Here is a 27,134-nt window from a genome sequence, read left to right on the forward strand (position 1 = left end):
TGCTTGTCGAATTTTGCACTCTTGCCTAGGACAATCACAAATATTAAACAATCACAAACATAAATTTACGACCATGCCCTGTTTAGGTGGATCGTCCTGTCGCCTTTACCACTGTGCCAACCAAGCCGGCTGTGTATTATTTCATTTCATAAAATGCTTAGTTTATATTTTATTTATACAGTGTATGTTTGTAACCTATATTTATTTTATACATATTTATTCTGTTTTGTTTTTGTCCACTAAACCTAATTTGAAATATATATCAGAGTTCTAATTAAATAAATATACGTTTAAAGTGGCTAATTAACACAGTGTGTTTACATTACTATGATTAAACAGAAACAAAAAAAAATCTTCCTTCTCGCCTGGAAAGCGATGATACCGCGTTGTTGAAACGGTTTGAAATCATATTAGATTTCAGACATTGTATGAAAATATCTGCTGCTAGTTTAGTTTGGATTATCGTCTAACGAGACTTTCAATTCATTGAACTTTTTTGATCATCTACACCGTTTCTTGCGTGTGACATCAACATTATCACTCTTAAATCATTAAAACCAAATTCAACCGTTGGAATATGACAGACAGAGTAACCATTAAGTTTTAAAAAATTTAACGAGCTAACTCTAAATGAGATCCTATGATCTACCCAGTGAGCAGCCATGCGAGCCAAGACTTTAGATCGCCGGAAATAACCTACTAGGATCGAATCTGGTGCTAAAGGTCGTTTAAAGAAGTTTATAATATAAAACAACGGATAATGTTGGTAAAAATTAAGTGAGTTTTTGAAACTTATTAATGTTTTTATTAAAATGAATATGCTACAAAACCCGTAATATCGACCCTGAATAGTCCAAAATGCTGGCGGGTTTTTCATTAATTAAAAAAATTCCATAAGAAAGAGTGTAAAATACGTATACCCTCTGGAATAGTGTTTAAGTTGGTCTTGCCACTTAATAGACCCAATGCCGCAAACCATGATTCAGGGCATACGTTAACTATAAAAATAGTTCAAATAAACTCTTAGTTCGCAAAAATGAAAGTTTCAAATAAGACTAAAAAACTAAGAGACTATAAATTGATGTACCGAGGTATTTAAACAGTTCTAAAAAATGTGAGATATAAAATTAAATCGATTTTAATATATTAAACATACCAAACATCCTTTTCGAAACAAACCTTTTGTACAAATAACGTATTTCCAATAATAACATTTATTATTCGACTCCCTACAGATAAATATCTTGTTTCGTATCTTCGCGAATGTGAAGGGCGTATTTTTTTTCTCGAAGGACAAGCAAATGTCACAAATAAACAAATTGAAAGCGTACATTTTACATTTATCTTCGAGAGAAGAGGAACCCGCGAAATATTTTCAGTAATACAAAGACGTTTTTCACGAGCGAAAAATGACGTCTCTGGAGCAGTGAAAAGCACGATTTGGTTATTTATGTTTGGCATCTTGTGTTTTAGATCGCATATGACTATAACAGTATTGCGAAAATATAATCTTGCACAATATTTCGTTTCTTTTTTTTTTGGTCATTATATCAAGTTTAGTACAAATCAAAATCCTAAGGTTTCTTTCTAAATACAATTAATTAATAAAACCTAAATATTGGGAGTATATCAAAATTTCCCCTGTTTTTTACCAGTGTTTGAGTATTTATTACAAAAAATGATTGATGTTTTATTCAAACTATTGTCAGTAGCCGTAAACATATTTCTAACAGCATATAGTCGACCACCCTCGTGGACATGCCTTATATTTTAATGTTGTTTACAAGGTGACGTACATTAAGCTATTTTTATATGATATGGACGTTTTTGCTCAAATTAAGTATTATTCAAAAGGACTAATGTCCGATGAAACAATGAGGTAAGGCAACGAGTTACACTTAAACGCTTATGTGTAGATTTCTACATATTTCATATCATTTAAGATTGATCACAAGGTGATCTAAATCTGGCTACTTTTATATGATATGAATGCTTTTGTTCAAAATAAGTGGTTTTCAGAAGCACGTAATGTCCAATGAAATGACAGACAGAGCGACTTATCAATTCTTATGTGTACATTTTTCATAATTTTTATGGATATTGGGACCTTAGTCAAACTTTGTCATGCTGCAAAACCGCTTGTCCAAACCAACTGATATTGTTCTCCCGTAATAATTTCGTTTGATATTAATTTCTAATTCGGCTAAAACCCATACAACATATATGTTATACACTGCAAAATTGTATATTAGGAGACATACTTTTTCCAAAATTTATTATATTAAAAACTTTAGTGAAATAGGAATTATGGATATGCATCTCATACCATGTATAGTTAAATCCCGGTACAGCTTAAATATAATCCTTCCAATAAAACAGTGAATGCTACGCCATCAATGCCGTCGAATATGTTTCCAAATTCAATTTGTAAAAACGTAAGGATCGTTTTAAATTCGAAGCGAATTTTTCCTTATTATACATTACATTATAACATTACTCTAGTTAAAAAGAGACGGAATGAGGTCTAATGCGTCCAAACATCTAATCGACTCAGTCTATAAAATTCGGTGTGTTGCTACTGATATACATATAACGAAGACCGCCTGTTTATACCTCACGTATCGTTGATGTTTATATTTTCTTATCAATGTACTTATTTTTTAAATAGTATTTTACTTATTATCTCTAGTTTCTCCTATGTACAATTTCATACACTCACAGGTGACCTTGTAGACATAAGTGTAGAATTAGAATTATGTTTATTATCTTAATACGAAATATGGACAGCTCGTAAGACGATAAACATGGTACCAAATATTTGGTGAACATTAAATTAAGGTTTGTTTATTTAGAAAAATATGTTTACTGAAGCTTATAGGGATTGTGTGCGTCTATCATTTTAACACCTATTATAAATTTATCATAGGACTGATAAAACTTAGAACAACTTATATGATTCATTATTTTCATTTGTGTTCCAATTATTATTACAAGTTGTGTATAAGTTTATTCAACGAGTTTTGTTTACTGGGATAATAGTGAAATAAATAAAAATGAAGTTTGAATGCCTTGGAAATTAGAATAAAGGCATACAGAATTTGGAAAATGTTATATGAAAAATAACGTGTTTTTTTTTCATTGATTTTACGATATGATTTAACCCATAAAGTTTTGCTTTATTTTTGAAACAGAGGAATTTAAAAATCATCCTAGAATTATATTTTTAAGAATAAAGTTCAGTTCAAAATATAAACAAATAAAGAGTAAGTTGCAAGACGAAATGAAATTAGATTAGTCAATGTTGATTATATGTAAACTCCAAATATACTCTAAAATCTATATAAATTAAAATGAATAGCCCAAATATACGTTCAGATGCACTGTACCAAATTGTAAATTTAGTATTTCCGGCTTGGTTGGCGCAGTGGTAAAGGCGACAGGGCGGTCCACCTACTGTTGCGACAGTCTCGGGTTCGAATCCTGCTGGGGCATGGTCGTAAATCTATGTTTGAGATTGTTTAATTTGTGATTGTCCTAGGCTAGAGTGCAAAATCCGACAAAAGAATTATCCTAGTGACGCCAATAACCATGCAGGGTAAGACTGGATGTCTTCTGGTATGATTTATAAGTTCGTCACTCGCCAGTTGGTAGGTTTTATGTCGAGAACCGTGGTTCGGAGCCCACGTTAAACTGTAAGGCTAGTTCAGGTAAACCCCTAGTTGATAAAAGGAGATTATTTTTATGTTGCGTTAGTTATGATTCCTATTTGTTGCTCAAGGCGTAAAATAATAATTATATTTAATAAAACAATATAATACGGTTTAACATCGAAAATAGTGTTTAACAGCGTGCGTGATCTTGATGTCGAGATGGTCGTGATATAGTTCTGAAAATATAATAAAATGTACCTGAGCAACCAATTTTCAATCACAAGGGTGGAATTAAAAATATACATGAAATATAATAGGTATCAGTTTATATTATGAGAGATACTTCTAATACCAGGTAAATATTGAATTATAACGGTAATGACAGTTAGTATACTGGCAGCTAAAAGTATCGGTAATTAACAAAGCTGGTGGATCATGGAGCTGATAAATAATACTATCGATAAATAAATGTACTGACTGAACCGAAGTACTTATAATGGATAGTATTATTAATCTTTACATTAGACCATGACAATGGGAATCAATAACAATGATGAAATAAGCGGGATGGTTAATAACAAACTTAGTTCATAGTAGTGAATAACATTGCCGGAAAATCATAACAAACAATAATAGTAACTGATTATAGACCATGCTAGGATGAATTATAAAATGTGCACACGGTACGAAGAGAAGGTAACGCACGATGTAGCAATTTATGTCCTAACAATAATGTATGTGCAATAAGATCAAGGGAAGCAAAGTCGCGAGATTCTGTCATTAAGGTTAGTAGACCTCGCTAGGATTGAGTTAAAATCTCAAATAAATAATTAAACAATACTTTGCCCACATCTCCAGCTCCAGACATGATGAACGTGTAATGCGCATACGGGAAATAGCTAAAGGCCACACGCTAGAGACGCTACTATTAAGAGATAACAGAAACCACTTTCGGTAGCGTTACATATGTTTAAAATTATCCATAGATCATAGCTACACATTAGTAACTTTGCCCACCTTGGCGTTAATTTCTAGTTTATAAAATAGTTATAATTTATAATTACAGTTACAACCATAATATTATTATTTTTAATTTATCGTAATTTAAGAAGAATTTGTAAAATTGAATACGAATACGAAAAATTAATAAAATAGATAAATGGATAAAAATATAAATATAAAGAGGAAAACAAACAGAGAATAATAAATTGAAAATGATCAATAAAGGACAATAAATTGAAACTAATGAATAAAGGACAATAGATATATATATATATATATATATATAATAATAAATGGACATTAAAAAGAGAAAACTTAAATTATCTGTAAACAAAGTCGCCATTTGGTAAAACTCAGCTTGGGCGGCACAAAACACAGTAAAAGAAAGTAAATAATAAAAAAAATAGTGACTCTCAGTCTACTAAAGGCGCCTGGAATTATTTTCTTTTTCCGTTGCTAAATATTCGCAAAAGCGACAAATTTTACAGTTAAAAGGAAGCGGCAATCCAGCCTAGGTCTTATCGTTCAAAACTTTTTTAACTAAAACCTAAACGACCCAAAATTAAATGGTCTAAAATATCAAATTACCAGATGGAAAACCATTTACTATAGATGTTCGGAACGATTTATGATTTCCTTGAATAGTACATGTCTTTGCGTTTTAATAAAGAAATCGAGAAAATATAAACAAATAAAACTCGCTTTGTGGCATAAAAGACAGGCACCAGACAACACTGACAGAATGAGGTATTTTTTTAATCTCGAAAAAAAATTTTGTTTTAATTTTTTTCCTTAAATTCTTCTGGTGTAACTGGAAAGACGCTTTTAATATCAGTAGGTTTGGCAAATATTCCATCGCAAAATTGAATTGCGTTTGCACTTCTTTATGAGGTACTGTAGCTATGTTGTTGGAAGATGGTCGAACAGCTCAGTCAACAGTAAAGCTGCTTAGATAATGAAACTCCAATTTGCAACCTTTGGAGGAATTCTACGATGGCCAAAGAGTTGCACAAGAATAAATTGGTCGTTGGTATTAAAGTACACGAACGCATACAAAAATCTTTGGAGGTTGTTGATCGCTCTATGCAAACTTAACGAAAATGCCATAATCAGTCAGTGTTGTGGATGATTTTGGCGGTAGGTAATTTACCATCAACGGTAACGGACGCATGTTTGAAGTCATCCATTTTGTGGAATTGATCCATTTCACAAGGAATGGAACACTCGCCTTTAATATATGCATGCCAGTCCAATAGCAGAACAAGCGATCTGGAGAAGTTTTTTTCCAAACATTTGGCTCCACATTAATAATAGAAACACGTCTGCTGATATGTCGTCTGGATAGTTATATTCGCTATAAATTATTATCACTTCATTATATCAAAGACCGAACTCATTGAGATGATGTTCCCAATCATTAGTAAAATTACAAAAATCATCTTTGCTTAAGCGAAAGCATTATAATGGCTCCAAAAAATCGACTAGCGTCAGAATATATAAGCTCACAATGCATAATAAAAAAGCAATAGAATAAACACTATGTTTTCGAAATAATTTTTTCTTATATTTTTTATACCAATTGAATTGAATATTCATACCTCAGATAACTAAATTTTCTTTTAATAATATTTCCCTTGTGACATTTTATACCATTTCAACATTTGTGTTAAATGTAAAATGTTATGGGTAGTTCAATATGAGCCATAACAGATAGCCAAAAGGCCTTAATTAAAATTCATCTAACATATAAAGCATTTTTAAAATATATGTTTAGAAATAAATATTCGGTAGGAATAACGGCGTTTTAATAATAAAATTATGAATGTATTTCCATTTATTCTAGGTAAATAATGCGTACGTATTTATGTGATTTTCAGAGTGTGACTTTTTTTTTCTGGGGAATGAACAAATGTTGCCAATAAACAAATTGAAAGCGTACGATTTACATTTATCTTATGAGAAAAAAGAAACCTGCAAAATATTTTCGGTAATATAAGGACGCTTTTTACAAGCGAAAGATTACGTTTTCAGAATAGTGAAAAGAAGGATTTGATTATTTATGTTTGATATTGTATATTCTGAAGCATAATTATATTAGCTAAATAACATTTTGCATATTAAGCTATTTATATTTGTCTGCTATTTAGGATGGGATTTAATATAATGTAAAAATATATTTTGAATGATCGAGAAATCCGTATTTTACAGTGAAGTTTTAAAACATATTTTTCTATATCAAATACGATATTCAACCCCGAATTATTTACGCAATTTATACTTTTTTATGATTACTTGAATACGATAGAATGATATATCTTGTGAAAGATGGCATAAATACATATTATAATAGACCAGATGTACTTGGCACGTATTGTAACGGTATGTAAAATAAGACTCTTATAGTACAATTTTGTAATATTTATTGGATATATAAGACAAATAAGTCGCCGCTTAACGACACGTGCGAAAAACACTTACAGTGGTCCAAGACATGTGTTTTCCAAATCTAGTTCACATCAGGAAGTTGCAAGCAAACGAGGGCTTGAACTGGAATATAACTGGTTAATCCAAAAGACCCTGGCCTGACGAATAGATGGCTCTAGTAGAATTAAATCCCTATGTTTTTTAGTTAGTCTAAACCCCAAAAAATGCTCTTTTGACCAAAAACAAAGACGAGTTGATGATTCGGAGCAGTGTTTGGAGATACTCAAGTGTAATAAACCCGAGTGTTTGCATCTCTATGTCACAATGGATGAAACATGGCTCCAGCATTTCAGTCCGACGTCCAATCGACAGTCATCCGAATGGAATGCACACGATGAATCCGCTCCAAAGCGTGGGAAAACGCAATAGTCGGCTGGCAAGGTTATAGAGTCTGTATTTTGGGATACGCATTTTTTTTTTATTATTATTACTCTTCGTGAGTCCACAATCTGCCCTATTGGCAATAAGTATTTCTTCTGTTTATATTATATATACATGGCATGTAGAAAATCACTTCATTAAGCAATCTTCTGTATAAAATATTATCTTAATTAATTAGTCTTATTCTAATGCTTATTCTAAACTCTACATATGTCCAGTAATCAGATCAGGTGGTGTTAAACGTTTTAGTCTACGCACTTCACTATCACGTCGCATATTTAGCTGATTAGCGAGTACATTGGGATGCACTGACACTTTTTCGAAGTACTTCACACAAACACGTTGGATTACACTCGTTATAGGTTCTAGAGGAATATCGCGTTGTATCACTTTATTTGAAATATAGTACGGAGCATCAACAATGGCACGCAACACCTTATTTTGGAACCGTTGAATGATGGATATATTAGATTTGCTAGCGGTACCCCATAGTTGAATTCCATATGTCCAAATGGGCTTGAGTATAGACTCATACAGCAATACCTTGTTATCTAATGATAACTTGGATTTGCGCTCAATGAGCCAATACATTTGATATAATTTTAGTCCTAGTTGTTTCCGTTTAGAGAGTATGTGCTTCTTCCAGGTTAGGCGTCGATCTAGATGCATACCAAGATATTTAACATGCTCTGCTTGGGGGAGTTGACAATGATTGATATTTACTGGTGGACATGTTCTTCTACGCAGGGTAAACGTTATATGCGTGGATTTTGATTCATTGGCTTTAATGCGCCATGTCTTCAGCCATAATTGTATTTGCTCCAGGTGGGTTTGTAGGTTTATTGATGCTGTGACTGGATCTTCATGGGATGCTAAGATTGCTGTATCGTCTGCATATGTTGCCACAGTAGTTATTTTTGTGGTGGGCAGATCAGCCGTATACAGAATATACAGTACTGGACCCAGTACACTACCTTGCGGAACTCCTGAATATATGGGATTTAATTCGGTATGTTCATCGCCTTGATTTACAATAAAATGTCTGTCAGTGAGATACGATTTTAGTAGCTGATAGTCCGGATGAGGGAGAAGTTTCTTTAGTTTAACCTGCAAGCCCGTATGCCATACTTTGTCAAAAGCCTGAGATATGTCTAGGAAAGCAGCCGAACAATATCTTTTGGCATTTAGGTCAGCGTTTATTTGGTTTACAAGTCTATGCACTTGTTCTATAGTCCCATGCTTATTGCGAAAGCCAAACTGATGTTCTGGAATAATTTTTCTTTTTTCTATTATATATTTTAGTTTTTTTATGTATAATTTCTCGAAAACTTTCGAGATTATTGGTAATAAACTTATAGGTCGGTAGGAGGTCACACACACAGTTCAGTTCCAACCTTCGTAGGGTGAAGACGTATTTTCAATACGGTCCAAGCTATAAAAAGATACCTTTCTTTAAAAAAACCCAGTATATTATTACGGTTATTTAATTGAGTGTTAAAAACGCATAACAGATGCGGCTATCCGTCTCTCAGTGGACCTAAAGTGTAGTGAATACGTGTTTACGTGACCAGACAAAAGGACTGCATCTCATTTTTATTAGTGTTTAAAATTATTTCATCTTATTTTACAACAGTCCTTTTGAAATTCATTTATAGTATTTATAGTAAAAAACTAGTGCTAAAATAACGTAAGTGAAAAATGAAGTGCGTGAAATAAACAATGTATCTATTTTAATTTTTTTATCCTCTGGAAGTAAATTAAATAAAATATTAAAAATTAAAAAATGGCAAACCATAGCGATTCAACCAAATCACCTGCACACTTTGATATAAGATTAGAACAAACAGCAATAACGCAAACTCCACCATCAGAATGGACTACAGTCATTAACAAAAAACGATTGAGAAGTCCAGAAGAAGAAATCGCGAGGAAACAAATAAGAATCAGTGACTATTGGTTGCAGAAACCGATAGAGACAAAAAACAGTTTTAGCAACCTGTCGGAAGAAATTGAAGAGAACATACAACCAAGCCCTGAAAAAGTTGTTCCCAAACCACCACCAATAACAGTCTATAAGGTAGGAATAATAAAAAACATCCATGACTTGTTGAAAACCATTACTACGAACTACACAATTAAAACAGTGAACTATGAAACAATTAAAATCCAATTGTTCGAAGCGGATCACTTTAAAGTTCTTATAAAAGAATTAGATGAAAGAAACACCCAATACCATACATTCAGGCCAAAATCCGAGAGAACATTTAAATTCGTATTAAAAGGATTACATCACGGGACGGACTTTAACACCATCAAGGTAGCACTAGCTGAAAAAGGCCACGAGGTCGTAAATATTCACAATATACGACATCACACGACAAAAAAACCTCTGCCTATGTTTTATATAGACATAAAACCTAATGGAAATAATAAGGCGGTGTATGAAATCACCAAATTGGAAAATAATATTATTAAATGCGAACCACCACATATAAAAAGAATTATACCACAATGCACAAGGTGTCAAGCGCACGGGCACACAAAGACTTACTATCGCAAATCATATAGATGCGTAAAATGTGCAGGAGAACATAAGACAGGAGATTGTACTCGTAAAGTTCGCGATGAAAAAGTAAAATGTGTTAACTGTAACGGAAATCATCCAGCGAACTACAAGGGTTGCGCAGTTCACAAGCAACTACAGCAGAAACTCTATCCTGCCTTAAGGGAAAAAAGGCATCAACAAAAATAATCCACTACTACCAATCTACCACTACCCACCAGAACAAGTCAACCAGACATAACTTATGCCCAAATAGTTGAAAATGGTTCAGCACAAAAACGAGAGACAATATCTCAACCTACTGAAACTAGCAACATCTCAAGATTAGAAAATATGATGGCCAAACTAATGGATCAAATGAGTACGATGCTTGGTCTACTCACAACCGTCGTAAGCAAACTTGCCTAATGCCTGAAACCAATAGCTACAAAATCGCCGTCTGGAATGCCAATGGGCTCCAACAACACGCCAGGGAACTAAAAATGTTCGTAAATGAACAAAATATTGACGTTATGATGGTTTCCGAAACACACTTTACGGACAAGAATTATCTGAAAGTTCCTAAATATAAGCTTTATCATACAAATCACCCTGATGATAAAGCACATGGAGGTACAGCCATAATAATTCGAGATGATATAAAGCATTTCGAAAAAGAAAAATTCCGCAAAGACTACCTGCAAGCCACCAGTATAACCATAGAGGAAGCCCATGGACCATTAACAATTTCTGCGATTTATTGCCCACCCAAACATAACAACAAGGCAGAACAATTTCAAGAATTCTTCAGTACGCTAGGTAATAGATTTATAGCAGGAGGAGATTATAATGCAAAACATTTAATGTGGGGTTCAAGAATAATAACCTCAAAAGGTAGAGAACTGCTCAAAGCCATAAGGATAGATAACTTACAACATATCTCTACTGGTGAACCAACATATTGGCCTTCAGACAGAAATAAAAAACCAGATACAATAGATTTCTGTATAAAAAATATATTGATCCAAAAAAGTGTCAGGCAGAATCATGTTTCGACCTGTCTTCTGATCATTCACCAATAATAGTAACAATTTCTTCAAAAATTACCATCAAAGATAAACCCCCTTCTCTGTGCAATAATAGAACTAACTGGCCCTCATTTAGAGAAAACTTAGACCAAAATATCTCTCTAAACTTACCGTTACAAACTGAAATGGATATAGAAATAGCAGCAATAAATCTTACAAAAAATATACAGGAGGCAGCATATTCCGCGACTCCCAACAGTGAAACATTTCCAAGAAAAAATACACATATATCATGTACAATACAGAAAAAGATAGCAGAAAAAAGAAAGTTACGACGAAATTGGCAACAGCAAAGGACTGAAGAGAATAAAAGAAAATTTAATAGGGCCATAAAAGAGCTGAGAGATCTAATCCAAATTGAACAAAACCAAGGCATTCAAGAATACCTAGAAAACTTGACATCAACTGAGGCTACAGACTATTCGTTGTGGAAAGCAACAAAAAAGCTTAGGAGATCCCAGCAGCATAACCCACCTATTAAAACAAGCGAAAATAATTGGGCGAGAAGCAATAAAGAGAAGGCCGACATTTTCTCAAAACACTTAAAAAATGTTTTTAAACTTTTCCAGTCTCAGCTACATAAAGATGACGAAAATAAAATTACTAGCTTTCTAGATTCGCCATTTCAAATGGATTTACCGCACGAGAAATTAACGGTCAAAAAAGTTAAACATACAATAATGAGAGAGATTAATATTAAAAAAGCTCCTGGTTATGACTTAATTACTGGCAAAATTTTAAAAGAACTATCAGAAAAGGCTATAAAACTATTAACATATATATTTAATGCTATGCTACGAATTAATTACTTCCCTAGTATCTGGAAAGTAGCTAAAATATTAATGATACTTAAACCAGGAAAAATACCAGAAGATGTGGGATACGCATGAAATAATTTTCATTGACTACCTTGAAAAAGAGAGCCTATCACATAGAGTTACTGGAACGTTTGAAGGACGAAATGGCGCATTTGAAGAAAAAGAAAGTGCTGCTCTATCAGGGCAATGCACTGTGTCACAAGACAGTGAAAACGATGGCACAAGTCCATGAATTGGGCTTCGAATTGCTTACTCACCCACAGTATTCTCAAGATCTGCCCCCCAGAGACTTTCTAATGTTCTCAAATTTCAAGAGAATGTGTGCTAGGAAGCAATTTTCATCGATTTAAGAGGTGATCGACGAAACTTAGGTCTATTTTGAAGCAAAGGACAAATCGTTCTACAAAAATGGCATTGAAAAGTTGGAGGGTCGCTATAATCAGTGTATCACAATTAAAGGGAATTAAAAAATGTATTTAACTAGTGTAGGCCGGGACTTTTCAATTGACCTTTTAATTCGACACCATTTCCAAAGAACTACAAAACGACGAAATTAAAATTCTGGCAACCCATTTAAACCTAGAGATATATGTACGCAACGCAGATATACGATACTTTTAATATCCGTTGATACTTTGGTAAGAAAAAGATGGATATCATTTAAACATTGAACAAAATATCCAACGACAGCTACAAGATTCATAATTTAATTTTTTATTATTTTTTGTGCTAGCATTTTCTTTGTATCTTATTTATTTTTTATTATACACGCGCAGAAATTAACAAGAAAGTTAATGCGATTAAGTTCTGCGTATACCAATTTATGATCCGTGCCAATCACGATAATACATTCATCGATAAAGCCAGCTATTTTATAAACATATTGTTGATATGTGTTCGGAAATAGAAACTGTGCGGTTACGATACACTAAGTTTAGTTAAGAAAAGCTTCGTTCTGAGGACTACATACATTTCCCTAGGAACCTGTGTGGAACAACTGATATCGACAACATCGATACCTCATATATTCTTCCATCATCACATATCGGTTATATGGTTCGCGTTATATGCAAGAATTAATCAATAATTAGTCAAAGCAACATGACTTTGAACTAGATCTGTTCATACCATTTACGTACATTCCAAATAAGTATTGAATTTAAATTACTTATTATATCTGATATCGGATTCCGCAGATGTTATATGTTGTTATTGCAACAGTGAACGATTTGCCATTTGAACATTTGAAATGGGACATCGCTGACTGATATGATGAAATGAACAGCTGTCGTCGAACGTAACACTCTCCTGCTAAAGAAAATAAACAGAGCTGTGCATAATTGTAGCTCACTTTCAAAAACTTCAATCCGCCTTTGGTATCTGTACACCCTAACATGTAGTTAGCTAATAAACTAGAGTTAGAGAGTGTAATATACAGGAAAGTTAGACTAGGAGGTGATTTGACTAACTTCGAAATAATTGATGATCTAGCCTAAACCCCTTTTTTTGTCTCCACGCAGTTCTGGTTTGAGAAGAGATGAAAGGAAACTTTAACTTGGTTTTAAAATAATTTTCTTTTAAGAGTAAGTGATGATTACTATTATTATTATTTTACTAGAATATTACAATTAAATAAAAATAAATTCATGAAACTTGAACAGTTGCTAAAGTTCTATATATAATTCACAGAAAATGTAACGATTGGAATTTAGAAAGAGGCGGGTCTAAAAACTATTCCTGGTAATGCCCAAAGGAAGACGACAACGAAAGCCCGAAGCTGCTTACCCTCGACTTGTCGTTTACGCAGCCCTAAGGTACGGAACAACAAAGGGTGGAAAGTAGTCCCCGAAGGGCCTTAAAAACGAAAATGAGAAAATTAATTACTATTATGATTTTATCTCGACGGCCAAAGCAGAGAGAAAGCGAAGCACCTCATAATTTTTGGCTTTTGTCACGCGGCGTTAAGTGAAATTCGCGACACTTGATGGTAACGTGAGGCTCGAGATAATTTTCAGACACTAAAAACAAACCACAGTTAATTATTATCTTTTATTTGGATGAAGGGTGACGCTAATGGTAGAGTCTATGAGACGTGAATTCATTTAGATAATTCTATAAAAATATATTTGCGTTTTGTAATGATTTGATGTTGAATTAGAAGAGTAATGTTCTTTTTAAATATTTATATACATCTTCAGATAATGAAAATTGTCCCTTGATATAGCACTTATCTATAACTATTGGAGCTATTTTATTTCACTGAGAATATTTTCATAGAAATGTTGTAGCTTTCACTGTTAATTAACTAAAGTATGTTCTCAATATATTATGTAACAACGTACTTCAATACCAGAATTCGAAGAAAACAAAAGTGTTTTATTTAAAAATAAAAGTACCAAATAAAGTAATTTGTTATTAATTTAGTTTAATGGGTTATGATGATATTACAGTTCTAATTTAAGTCAGCGAACAATTGATTTTATTACTGAACAGCTAAAAGTTTTTATTTTAAGTATGTATGTAAATCCAAATATTTTGCGTTTTCTAAAACTTTTTCATATCTTCTTGGTAACACGACTATACCGTATATAAAAAACTATGTTGATTTGACAGCGATCCAATGATCGACCCATGTTTTTAGCACTTCTTTAACTTTTGGAAACCAAGTATCAGCATTCTGCACCATTCTGAATAAGTCGTAATCAAAAGGCACTATATCTAGCTAGTCCTATTAATACGACAGAAATTTCTATTCTAATTATAACGACCTTTGCATCGTCTGGATTGACGTTATCATTTAAGACAACGACTTTGCGATTATTAATCGTTATTGCTAGTATTTTCTGGGATAATATATTACACAATTTGACCAATTAACATTGGTAGACATCTAGCTATAAGTTGTAATACACTACACCTTGCTGATCCCACCATATGCACAGCAAAATTTTAAGTTCATGAATATTCAGCGTCTATATCAGTGGGAAAGACTTTCCTGAAGTAACCCATGAATTTTTGGATTTGATATTGTCGTAGTCCACAAAAAAACTTCTATTTTTCCTGGTGAGAAACAAAACCATGATATGATGGTCTTTCTTCTACCTTTTGACTTTTTCGAGCACGTATGAACCTCTAGAAGCAATTGATTCATCAACTATTGAGCTACGAGCTGAGCTTGTATTTGAATGTACCTTGAGAGTTTAGGAAAGCTTCTCGTCCACGAAGCAATCATCCTAAATATTTCAAAATTGTTAATAGATTTCGGTAAAAAGTAAACGAACGTCAAAATGTAATTTATGAATAACTAAATAAAACTGATTAATACTGTCGAAAATCACAGTTAGGTTAGGTTTTTTAACATTTTTTTACAATGACACTTCACGCTTTCGCTAATAGATTACGCGGATACATGTAGCATACTACAATAATATACAACGGAGAAGCTGTAAAATCAAAAATTTAAAATGTTTATGTAAATAATTGATAAAAAGATTCATATCGGTTCAGTATGGCCTCATTTGTATGCTTCCAATATATTAAGTCAAATTATTTAGTCATTGTAATAATTAGACAGAGTTTTCTGCTAATTTTTCTCAATATATGTTAACTGACGCGAATATGTCAATATACTAAGTATGAATTTATAACATATGTGATGTAGAATTATGATATAACTTCATCATGTAGATAAACGCATAAATTAATTAAGCTGATAATAAAAACTATATTATAATATTTATATACATAGAAGTTCAGAATAGTTACACGGAATAATATTTTTTATGACGACTCTTCTAAACCACATGTAAATATTAGAATATAGTTTTCGTTCACACTCTCATCCATATAATGAAGTTATCTTACAATTCCTCTTGCTGTTTTACTTTAGCTTCTACCTTATTCGGTAGCGAAATCCAAGGAATTTTCGCTAGTTCTAAAACAAAATCATATATTCTCGCATGGCTTTCGTATTGAAACTGAATCTCGTTATGAATACCTAAATACTTCCCGCAACTGTACATAGAAAATTCTAAAATATCAGTTTTATCATTTATATAAATTGAATTATTTTATTTATTTGATTATTTGATTATTTTAATATTATTATTTAACGTTTACGGGACTTTTAATTTCTCCAGTTTCTTTCTCATCACTCCTGGGCTGTTAAGTTGAATTAATTATTCATATAAAACTAGATTTCAATTCAAAACTAAGACCGAAGTAATAATAATCGGATTCGATTTTAGCATGCCTATTTTTTGCACACCTGTTGAATTACTTGGTGTAATTCATAAAATATTATACGGAACGCTCGTTCAATATTAGATAATAAGTCGTAATCCGCATATGCCGCTCAAAGGATCACGAATGTCTCTTTGTCTGCCAGTTCTATCAGCTTGAAGGACCATGTTGAATTATCTTATGTAACTCTTAAAATAATAATCAGGAACCGGTTCAATAAGCTTAATTAGTGAATTTTTTGCGAAGGATATCAGTGATTCATGAAACTAATATACCTGATAGTTCTTTAACTATTCACTATACTACGTAACATAAATTTAATCTGTATCTTAGCTAAGTATATTATAATTATTCTTACCGTTACTATGAAATACCCGATCTCTCTTCGATCATACGGATCGATTTTATCGAACAATTTAAATAAACAGTAAACTAAACTTAACTATGATGTGAAGCAATATATCGTTATATATTTTCACTACTGTTACATTATATTTTTACGGTATCCCTAGTTTTGACGAACAAACTTGTCTAAAACTTTATCTATAGGGAGTCCTATTCTAAGTATGTGTATTCTATGGTCTAGTTTATTCATTTTTATAAATTTGATGACGTCCCGTCACATGATTGACAAATGCCACATAAGGTTTTCGTTGTTTATATTCACAAAGAAAACAGACCTTTAGGCAATTTTAGAAAATGTTGTATATTAAATACTATCTATTGTCTATTGAAAACAGCAGTGAACCCACGTCATTCAAATTGATGGCAATATTGCCGCATCAACTCTGAATTTTAGTACATTTTGACAATGACATAACAAAACTAATCTAAATAAAGTAATTAAACCAAAACGTCATCTAATATAATTTATTTTAACATTATTGTACATCTAATGCATATATTATCGAAGAATTTAAAACTAAAATTAATTATATAGCCACAATTATTTATAGGTTAGAGTTGGTTTATTATATTTACATTGAACTTTCTTCGATACCACCCATGACGTAAGGTTCTAGGCGCATTTTATTATGTAGTGGTATCCACCGAAGCCTAATCTACCGAACTAAGAATTGTATATCTGAGTAATGTATTTCACTTTCATTAGAGAGTATATTTACCTTACCGTAAAATGTTTCCTTGTAAAGAAATTTTGATAACACTGTATTTTTCCCTAGATTGTCATGTTGTATAAATATTTCTTGATAAAACTGGATTCATTTACCGCATTCTCCTTAATGCATTTGCCATATATGTAAAATAGTTAGCATTATTTCTTTCCTCAAACATTTTAACCAAACGTTCATGTATATTCTGAACAGTAACAAACATATACATAATTTTTTCACACACTATAATAATCTCATACAGTTAAAGTATGTTAATTATATACTGATGTTTAGTTGTTTCCATCACTCTGTCTTGGTAATTGCCAGCATTGAATCGTAAACCAACATTAATAAAGTTTTATTCAATCACTGCCACTTTCAGAATCAGTATTCAATTGAATAACTAAGCTGTTTATTTCCAATCTATCAAAAACTTGCTCACAGTTCCATCATTTCACAATTTCTTCTTCAGTATTTCTGATCGAGCTCATCCAAACTTCCATAAATCCAGACAGTTCTGGTTTGAATATTCTTCTCGACCTGAATGTCTATTGTAATAATTCTTAGCAATACGCCAGATTAACTCAATTGTATTAAATATGCAGTGATAAGCAATACAATGATGCAATTATATATTTAATTTATATTTATTTACCAAGTAACAATTTGAAACAATCCATTCTTTAACATGGTTTATTCGAAGCTTATTTTATATACTTTAAGCCATTCCTTAATTGAAGCCTTTGTTGATGCACCTGTTGGGATCTTCTCCACCAGTATACTATATGGTGCATTGTCCATAAGAATTGGTTCTTAAGAATTGGATGGTTCCTGTAAGTTATTATTAAAACACCGCAAAAACAACTTATGGTTCATTTCCCCATGGTAGTCACCCTTGGGCTTTTCTGCACTAAATACTATTTCTGCAGTAGGAATAAAACCATTCCTGTTTACACCATGAAGAACTATATGTCTGCAATAAATTATTAATAAATGTTATTACTTAAAAAACCTAATCAATAATTATTCCAAGGTTTACCTTTTTCCATCAAATTTTGTTGTCTTTACACTATATTTATTATCATCTTGCCATAACCCTGTAGCGACCTTGAAGCATGTCAAATTTTACATCGTGGAATAAGGGTCTACAAAATACCCAGAAAAATAATCCCAGATGTGTCATTCAGTGCTCAGTCCTCGTTTGGTTTAGGCGTGCCACCATCGACTGCCCAAGCCTCGTCTCCAGGTAACTCCGCTGCCATCCGTTTTATCATTTGTATTTTTCAAATTTTTTTATATAGCCAATAAATAACGGTCACATAATGTATATACCACCGTTTCATTTCGTTTTACCTCCATTCACCGAGCGACATCATTTACCCTAAAACCCAATGTAGCATTCTGAAAAATCCATGTTTCATCTGAATATAAATAAAAGTTGTTAAAGATTTTATTCTTTTAAAAGCAATGTCTGGAAGTTTCATTAAACCCCTTCGTGGGTTATCTTTATACCATTTAAATCTTATATTACCCAACAATTTATGAAGGGATGTTCCAGATCCGTCAAATAGCTGTATAAGTTTCAGCTTTTTATGGATACTTTCCAAACTAACAATTTTCTCTGAAATAATTGCATTAAATTATGTTTCGATAGAAAAAAATTACTTATTGTTTTTATACAATACGTATATTTGATCTCTGATACAGCTAACATCAAGCTGATCTTGATTCGTCACCGGTACGCATAAATACGATTTCTTATTGGTGAATTTAATGCTATATTGTGACCGTGCTCGTACAAGTGCAGCTGCAACGCGCAAAAACATATTTTCAATAAAATCGCGACGACTTGAAAGTCGTTAAAACACAACTTTAAAGCAATGTTTGTCCCTTTATAACCCGTAATTATAATATTTTGAAGAATTTTGCGGACAAACAGACTTTTACAGAGTTATTCGGTTACATGTTCGAACTTGTCAAACATCATTCTCTCTCTTTTTAAATAGAATAAAATGAGAAGTAATATACTGTCCTGCTTTAAAACGAATTTACACCTTTCAACAGGCTCATATTGATGACGTGAGTTCACCGCTATTTTGCGGAAGCATATATTTCTTGTCAATTATTGGATGTTTACTTTTTAGGGCTCATTTTTAATTCATGTTTATTTCCCTCACCTGGAAATATTCCCCATATTAGCTTGCTAGCCTAATTTATTGATTGTATCCTGGGCAATTTAGAAAATCAGCGTACCTTTTCGAATATAAACAATGGTACATTTTGGCTTGTTTTCAAATTCCAAAATAAAAACTCAATTAAAATCGAATTGTAACTATAAATTGATGGAGCCTACCGATAAACAAAGGGCGTGAAGAATATAAGGTATCTAAAGGAAACTTGCTTAATAAAACACAACACGCCATATTTCAACACAACTGTAAACGAATCATTATGCGCATATTTTTTCCTCTTACTACAGGGGTGGGAACAATTGCAACGTCATTACCTAGAGGAAGCGAAAGGTTTGTCGTCACTTAACGTGACCATTACCAATTACAATTAACTCGACGGAAAGGGAGGGGAAACCGGGGATAAAAATGCAACTCACGACCGCGCCATTTCGATTCTCCTTTCTGCACTGATTGCAGTGGATGTGGCAAGCGGATGTCGACGGAAAAATTCGGCATCATTAAAAGTGTCAGTGCAAGGTCGACTTGATGAAATGCTCGCATTTCCGACGACGGGGTTCTATTGTTTTTATTTCGAATGCGGCAAACCGAATCGTTTGAAGGTAAATAGAGTCAGCCAATACAGGATTATGTTCCGCTGAAGTAGTTCCAGGTTTGAATTTTGACGTAATTTAACTTTTCTTGCATACGCCGATCTAAATGACACGAGTGAATCGTGCGAATTTCCCTTTAAATCAATAGCACATATACCCATACTAAGTCTTAAATAGTAAGTTTAACTAGTTGGAAATTTCCCACTAATATATCTAATTATAAACTTTTAATAACTAGCACGTACTAAATCAGCTGACCTACGTAGTTTGCTGTTTATATTTTGGGACCAATATTGAGAAGACAGTAATTTATTAACAACAATGGCTTCAGTGTTTTTATCAAATCTAAAATAATCCTTATGATAGCTTACAAAATTTTGTTTGTCACTTTGGACAATTTTGCCGTCTTTCCTTGACTATAAATTTGTCTTTTTGCGTTATGACCGAACATTCCATAGATAGGACGTGGAAAAACAAAATATATGTGTATAAATAAATTTTTATAGAATTATTATTGTAATATATGAAGTGGCTCAAACGATGGAGTGGACGACAGACACATATTTTAGGGCCTGGTATGTGAAGTACAATTCACTGCCCTGTGTCCTGCTCAGCGAACCTAAAAAGGCAATTTTTTCTATTACAGACAGAAATAAAACCAACTCCTGTACTGGATCTGGGGCTATCGATATAAATGTGCCCGTGCTCCGAGTAGAAAGAGAGTCGCGCTTAAATTTTACTGTTGTAACTAATACAATTTTGCTATACATGCGCTTGAACCAATCCTTCTAACACTAATATTACTCGGGCTGAGGTACCTCAAAACATGATTTTTAATGGATCGGTGGCAACAAAAAACGTTTGGTATTAAAACAGTTATACGGAGGACAACCCATCAATCTGACATTTTAGTCAATCAAATGGCAGCGCTATACCGCTAATTGCCAACAGAGCTCTTTAAATAGATATATTAAATAGGAAGCTAATTCCATAGTTTTTGTATTTTGAAACGATATTATCACGAAAAGTCAGTGAGTTAAAATATTATTAAATGATTTATTTGTGATAATTTAACGGGTCCGTTCTATCAGAAATTATTCAGCTGAGGAAAAAGAACACGATATGTGCCAAAAAATTCATCATAACATAAATTAGCAAAATTCCAGAATAACGAGAATCTGCTGTTCTGGGTTTTCAAGGTATTTAGGTTTTCGCAAGCAGCTTTTTCAGATTCATAATCTATACATCAATCAATTCATTTTTAATTTTAAGATTTTAAATTAATTTGATATCTGGTGAACTCAGAGTAGTTAAGAAAAAGTGTTTTGCATTCTGGTTATCACTGTATTACTGTTGGTTATCACTGTATTAGAGGTACTAGTAAAATTGAAGATTTTTGTGTAAATTTTATTGGGATCCACTTCTAATCCATTTCAGGTTTCATTTGTAAATTCATTTCGTAGCAAAGCCGTAACCAAATATTGCAGGTAATAAATATATTAATTTGTGCACCTAAAGTTAAAATAAATATTTTAATCTCTCATTTGCTTTTAGTCCTTATATGGGACCTAAGAGAAAATTAGGAAACAGTAGATTAACCAAAGCCATAGATGATAAATTAAAAATGAACTATCTCTAATAGTGATTTTCCAGAATATGGCAATTTTATTTCAAAACGTGGGTAAAGAAATTATTATTTTATCAAATAAACCTGGTTTCAATTTGTTGCTTTTCAGTATATATTCTAATAGAAAAGTAGGTCTAAAAGATATTAATAAATAAAACAAGTAATGAAATTATGTGGATAATATAAAAATAACTACGTAATTTGCCTATATGGAACATCTGGGACAAATAGAAGAAATGAATTATGAAATATTAAAACTAATATTGATTATAAATATATTACTTCAATACAATTTCTATATTCTAAAAAAAATTTGCCTAACTGTGTGAACTAAAACTTTATTTAATGTTCCATGTTTATGATTATAACTAAAAAGTAAATAAAAATCAAATATTTGATACTCTGAAGTTTTTGCAGTACTGAAAATAATTATCTTTAATTTGAATTATTAAAACTTTACGGAAATTAGATTTATTTAAATTCCGTTTAAAAATGCTTAGTGAGGGTTGGATCTTGAGATAGTTTGCATGTATTTTAATATAGAAAAAGTTGTTACTCTGTACTGTACTTAATGTTTTATATTAAATATATTTCTGATTATATATTATAAAATATTGCCAAATCAAGTTATTGATCTATTAAGAGAGATACGTGATCAACTTTATAAATTGTGGTAAAATGTGATCACTAGTAACTATAAAACCAACATAATAATCATTTATAGAAAACTAATTTTCCTATTTAAAAATCTAAATTCACATAATAACGACAACTAAAAACATTAAAATAATGCATATACTAATACAACATGCAAAAGTTGTATGTTATATGTAATGATTTTCATATTTTACAAATTAAATTATCGCTATATATTATTGAATTATAATCTGCGGAAACAAATCAAGCATAGAACATTATAAGGTCAAATAGAAAATGTCCATTACATAGGTAGAAAGACGATTTTATTTTGCTTTTTTATAATATTATGTTACAAAATGGGAATATTGGAAAAATAAATGGGAAATTGTACTATATCTGTTAAATTCATAACAAATATATCACAATAGTCACCTCCTTAGATCGAAGGCGTAATAATATCAGCATATTTAATGTCGATTATATTGAATAAATCACTAAATTCTTCTTTTTTTGCCTGACAAGTAGCGGAACCGCCATGTCGTAACTATTCTAAATCCTTTTGGGTGTTTTTTATTGCATGTAATAATCTGAAAATAACTTAATCATGGACTACTAAGCGGTCTGAAAGTTCTTTGAAAGCTTGAGTTCATTTTTTGTCCAACAAGTTTTGCTATTCATTATCTCAAGACTTTTCTGATTGGACCTTTCTTTGTGTTTAACATCAAAATCTCAATTGAATATCACAACAAAACCAAAACTAATAATTGGGATGGAATGATATCCGGAACAGCATCACAAAAAGTTTTTAAAACTATTTGTTGAATTAGATTATTAGCAATATTCTTCCAGCAGATGTCTTCCATTTCAACAACAAAAATAAGGAATGTTCAATATGCACGTTTGGACCGTAACTAGTACATAAAAGCTATTGAATAGTTAACACTGTTTAGTTTTTGTGCATAGAAATGTTAAAGCAATGGAATTTTATATTTAAATGATTTTGTTTAAGAGTTAAAAGTTGGTAGAACAGTTGGTTTAAGTATTGAGAAGACCAATAGACGTTGTTAATTAAAATAATTGTAAGCACCTTATACCTGATATTAATATTCCAGAGAGAAAATACCTTATATTAATTATAACATTACTCTTAGATATTCTCAAAAGAACAACTCTTCCTTTTCATCGATGTTTATTATAACACCTATAGTTCATGGAAATATAAATAACAATATTGTATTATACCAATTAACTTTAATATTTATTAATAATAGTATCACTATGATATGACCCTACATCACTAACACCTATCATGCTATTCGTGAAAAAATTACATTGACTAGAATAAATGACAAAGATTATAGTATAAAAAATTCAATACTAAACAGAATAAGGTGAAAATATTACTAAAATTGAAATGATCCCTTAAACAAATTATCTACATTTGTAATTAATTAATTAGCATTTCACTATTTCACCGATTTGCATTACTTACTTGATAAAGGTCCAATAACAAGAAAAAATTGAAATGTTACTGATTTATTGATTTGACATTTGCTTTACATTTTGTACTGTACACATCAGAATGGTTATCAATAAAGGCACAAATTGTACTTTTCCTGCGTCTTGTTTAAATGTATCCTACGCATTTCTTTATTGCGTTCCTGTTGGTCAATTTCCTTCTTCAATGGCTCACGAGTTTCACCAACAACATCCTCATTATTAAAGTACACAACCAAAACATCATTAGTAAAGACCACAGATTTACTGTTGTTCGGAAAATATTTATATTTGTAAGGTGCTTCTTCCTCCATAAGTGAATTATCCTCGTTGGAATCGGTCGGTTGTTTGTTATCGGTTTTAAGTATGGACACTTTATTGCCTTCAGTTGGTATGGTGTTGCTCTCGTTTCGCGGTGATTCTTCAGCTTTGGTGATGTTAGATTTCTTTTTAATTTCTTTTCGGTTTCTTTTTCCAGTCCAGTTCGATACAGTTTTAGACGTTCCCGGTTTCCATTTTTCGGTTAGTTGTGGGGATGACTTTGGTGACTCCGCTATGTGTCTCCAAGAATCTGGTCTTGATGTCTGCATCGTCTCCAACTTATTCACACTGTTTTGAGAATTCGACATATTTTTATTCGTGTTCCCATTTGTTTCGTCAACATTGAGTTGATTTAGAGATTTCGCTAGATCCAGTTGAACATTAATTGTATTACTAGGGCTGATGTCTCTACAGCTCCAAGAATGGGCCCTATCTAAACTTTTCTTCCCGTGTCTCTGATTAGGTTGCACATCGTTCTCCCTGGGGCTCGTACTGGATTTAACGTCCTCCATCGACATGTCTGATTTGGAATCTCCATTTGATGTTTCCGAAGTTTTGGTTATTTCGGTTTCCGATTGATCTTCAGACATTTTATTGAAATTTTGAATCTGTCACTCTAACATATGTCACTTGCTAAACAGAAATGAAGTTTTCAAGTCGAGAATATATAACCAGTCTGTCCAAAATAAATCAATTAAGGAATTTTATACCTGAGTAAACTATTTATTTACAATATCCGTTTTAGGATAATAATTATATTTTTATTACTTTACGACTTACTGTTCAGTAATTTTTATATGGTGTTATTAATATTATTCTTAAGTGTATTGCATGTTAGTATTTTTAATTTGTTTGAGGTTCAACTGTTTATAATAACTCTATGTAAACAAATTTGTTTTGTTGGTAAACAAATCATAGAATAAAGACATTTAGAAGTGAAAGTTATATGGATAAATCGGGTGCCACGTTTAAGCTTTTCGGAATCCCCGTTACGCGGCCAAATGTAAATGAAAAATGCAAGAGCTATATGTGTGTTTCTCCCTCGTTCGGTTTCGATATTAATAATTCTAACCTAAGCAGTCAATAGCAATTTTTAGGTGATATAATTTGTAGTGTTTATTTATGAAAATTTTTCGGTATGTGTTTTTATATATATTTAACAATTACTTTAGATTATTCTGTGCATTTTAATTAATTAGTGCAATAAAAAGAAAACCTTAAGTGTGGAAAGCCATGGCTGAAACAAGATGTAATTCCTACATGTAGTTTAAATAGTAAGTATTTTGTTAAATAGTAATGATTTATTGCATTGAAATAATTAAGCAATATTTATTGAGATTTTCACCTTTACTACAATACAAGGAAAATGTGCCCCCAATGGCAATATTACAATCACATAAGTTTTTTCAGGCTGATAGATATATAGGTGATTCTTCTACCTAAACAAAACCCAGAGTAAGTAAATATATAATAAGAAACGTATGTTTATTATTAGAAAATGGAGGTTCTAACTTGAAATTACATTTATATGTTCCTTTACAGATTATTTACAGGTAACTCAGCCTGTCCCATCAGCTTCGTTTCAGGTTGGATGAAACAATAATTACTTTATCCTTATTGAAATGCAGTGGCAGACTATATAAGCTATTATTGAAGATATTCTGCTGGCCTTCTAGAAGAACATTAATGCAGATACTGACTAAGATTCCTTTTTGCTGCTAATTTTGGTAGTTAGTTCAGAAACTTGACTGTATAGACCGAACTGCAGTTGTCATATTTGATGAAATATACCTGACTTTATGTAGGTTGTTAATTTAGTTGATTCTAAAAAATAAAACAACAGAACCATTAATAGTTATATTATCTTATTTTAATGTTTGTTTTAAATATTAGATAGAAGATGATACCAGTGGATTGCGTGTTTTGAGTAGTGGAGATATCTCTGTGATTACTGTCTTTATGGTCAAGGAAAATTAATGTAATTGTAATATTTCAATGAAATATATTTAAATAGATTTTTTTGATTTTCCCAGTAAAATTAAAAGATTTTTTTTTATTTCCGCGTAAGCGCCTTTATACGGGGATTCCGAGCGTAACTTAGAACCAATTTTAGTATAGGAGATGCCCTTCTAAGTTTCTTTATTCTACGAGACAAATATAATATTTGAAATTTCTAAAAGGAATGTTTATTTTTTAGATGTGCAAATAATTATTCGCCGTTTGGAAAAGCGAAACGCTGTTGTTAAGTCTGGCAAAAATATTTAAAGAGGATTGAATGGAAATATCAAGACATAAAACTCATAAATGTTTAGAGACACTTAGCTACTGAATAACGGTAAAACTACAATAAATTTATAAATACATTTTATTTACCATTTACTAACACTGTAAGTAAATATTTTAAAAATTATATATTACTGCAATTTATATATATCATTTACATATATTACTGTACTAATATCAACAAGAATAACAATTAAAAAAATATTTTACGAAATAAATGTAAATGACATGTAAATGAGACATGTAAATATTTTCAATTTTACTGAAATTAATTAAAAATATTTTATTGCCGGCTTGGTGGTGCAGTGTTAAGGCGATGGGACGGTCCTCCTACTGCTGCGATAACCGCGGGTTCGAATCCCGCTGAGGTATGGTCGTAAATTTATGTTTGTGATTGTTTAAAATTTGTGAATGTTCTAGGCAAGAGTGTAAAATCCGACAAAGAATCCCAATCACGCCAGTAACCAGGCTGGGTAAGACCGGATCTCTTCTGGGATGATTTCTAAAGTTGGTCACTTGCCAGTCGGTAGGCTTAATGCTGAGGACCGTGGTTCGGAGCCCACGTTAAACTTTAGGTCCAGTCCAGATAAACCCATAGTTGGTAAAAGGATACTTTAAAATATATATAAAAAAATATCTTATTAGTATATATATTACTTTAAGTAA

The 27,134-nt window shown here is 31.9% G+C and overlaps 1 protein-coding gene across 1 annotated transcript; it reads right to left on the reverse strand.

The window, feature by feature from the left end:
* Positions 1-23,900: 23,900 nt before the first annotated feature.
* LOC143193927 (uncharacterized) lies at positions 23,901-24,813 on the reverse strand. The gene has a single exon (XM_076400374.1). The coding sequence runs from the start codon at positions 24,773-24,775 to the stop codon at positions 23,957-23,959; it is 819 nt and encodes a 272-aa protein (XP_076256489.1). The 5' UTR covers positions 24,776-24,813; the 3' UTR covers positions 23,901-23,956.
* Between the last annotated feature and the right edge of the window lie 2,321 nt (positions 24,814-27,134).

Source organism: Rhynchophorus ferrugineus, unplaced genomic scaffold, assembly GCF_030347505.1.
Source record: "Rhynchophorus ferrugineus isolate W39M unplaced genomic scaffold, kcgeb_rfMv2 rfM1, whole genome shotgun sequence".
Taxonomy (NCBI): domain Eukaryota; kingdom Metazoa; phylum Arthropoda; class Insecta; order Coleoptera; family Curculionidae; genus Rhynchophorus; species Rhynchophorus ferrugineus.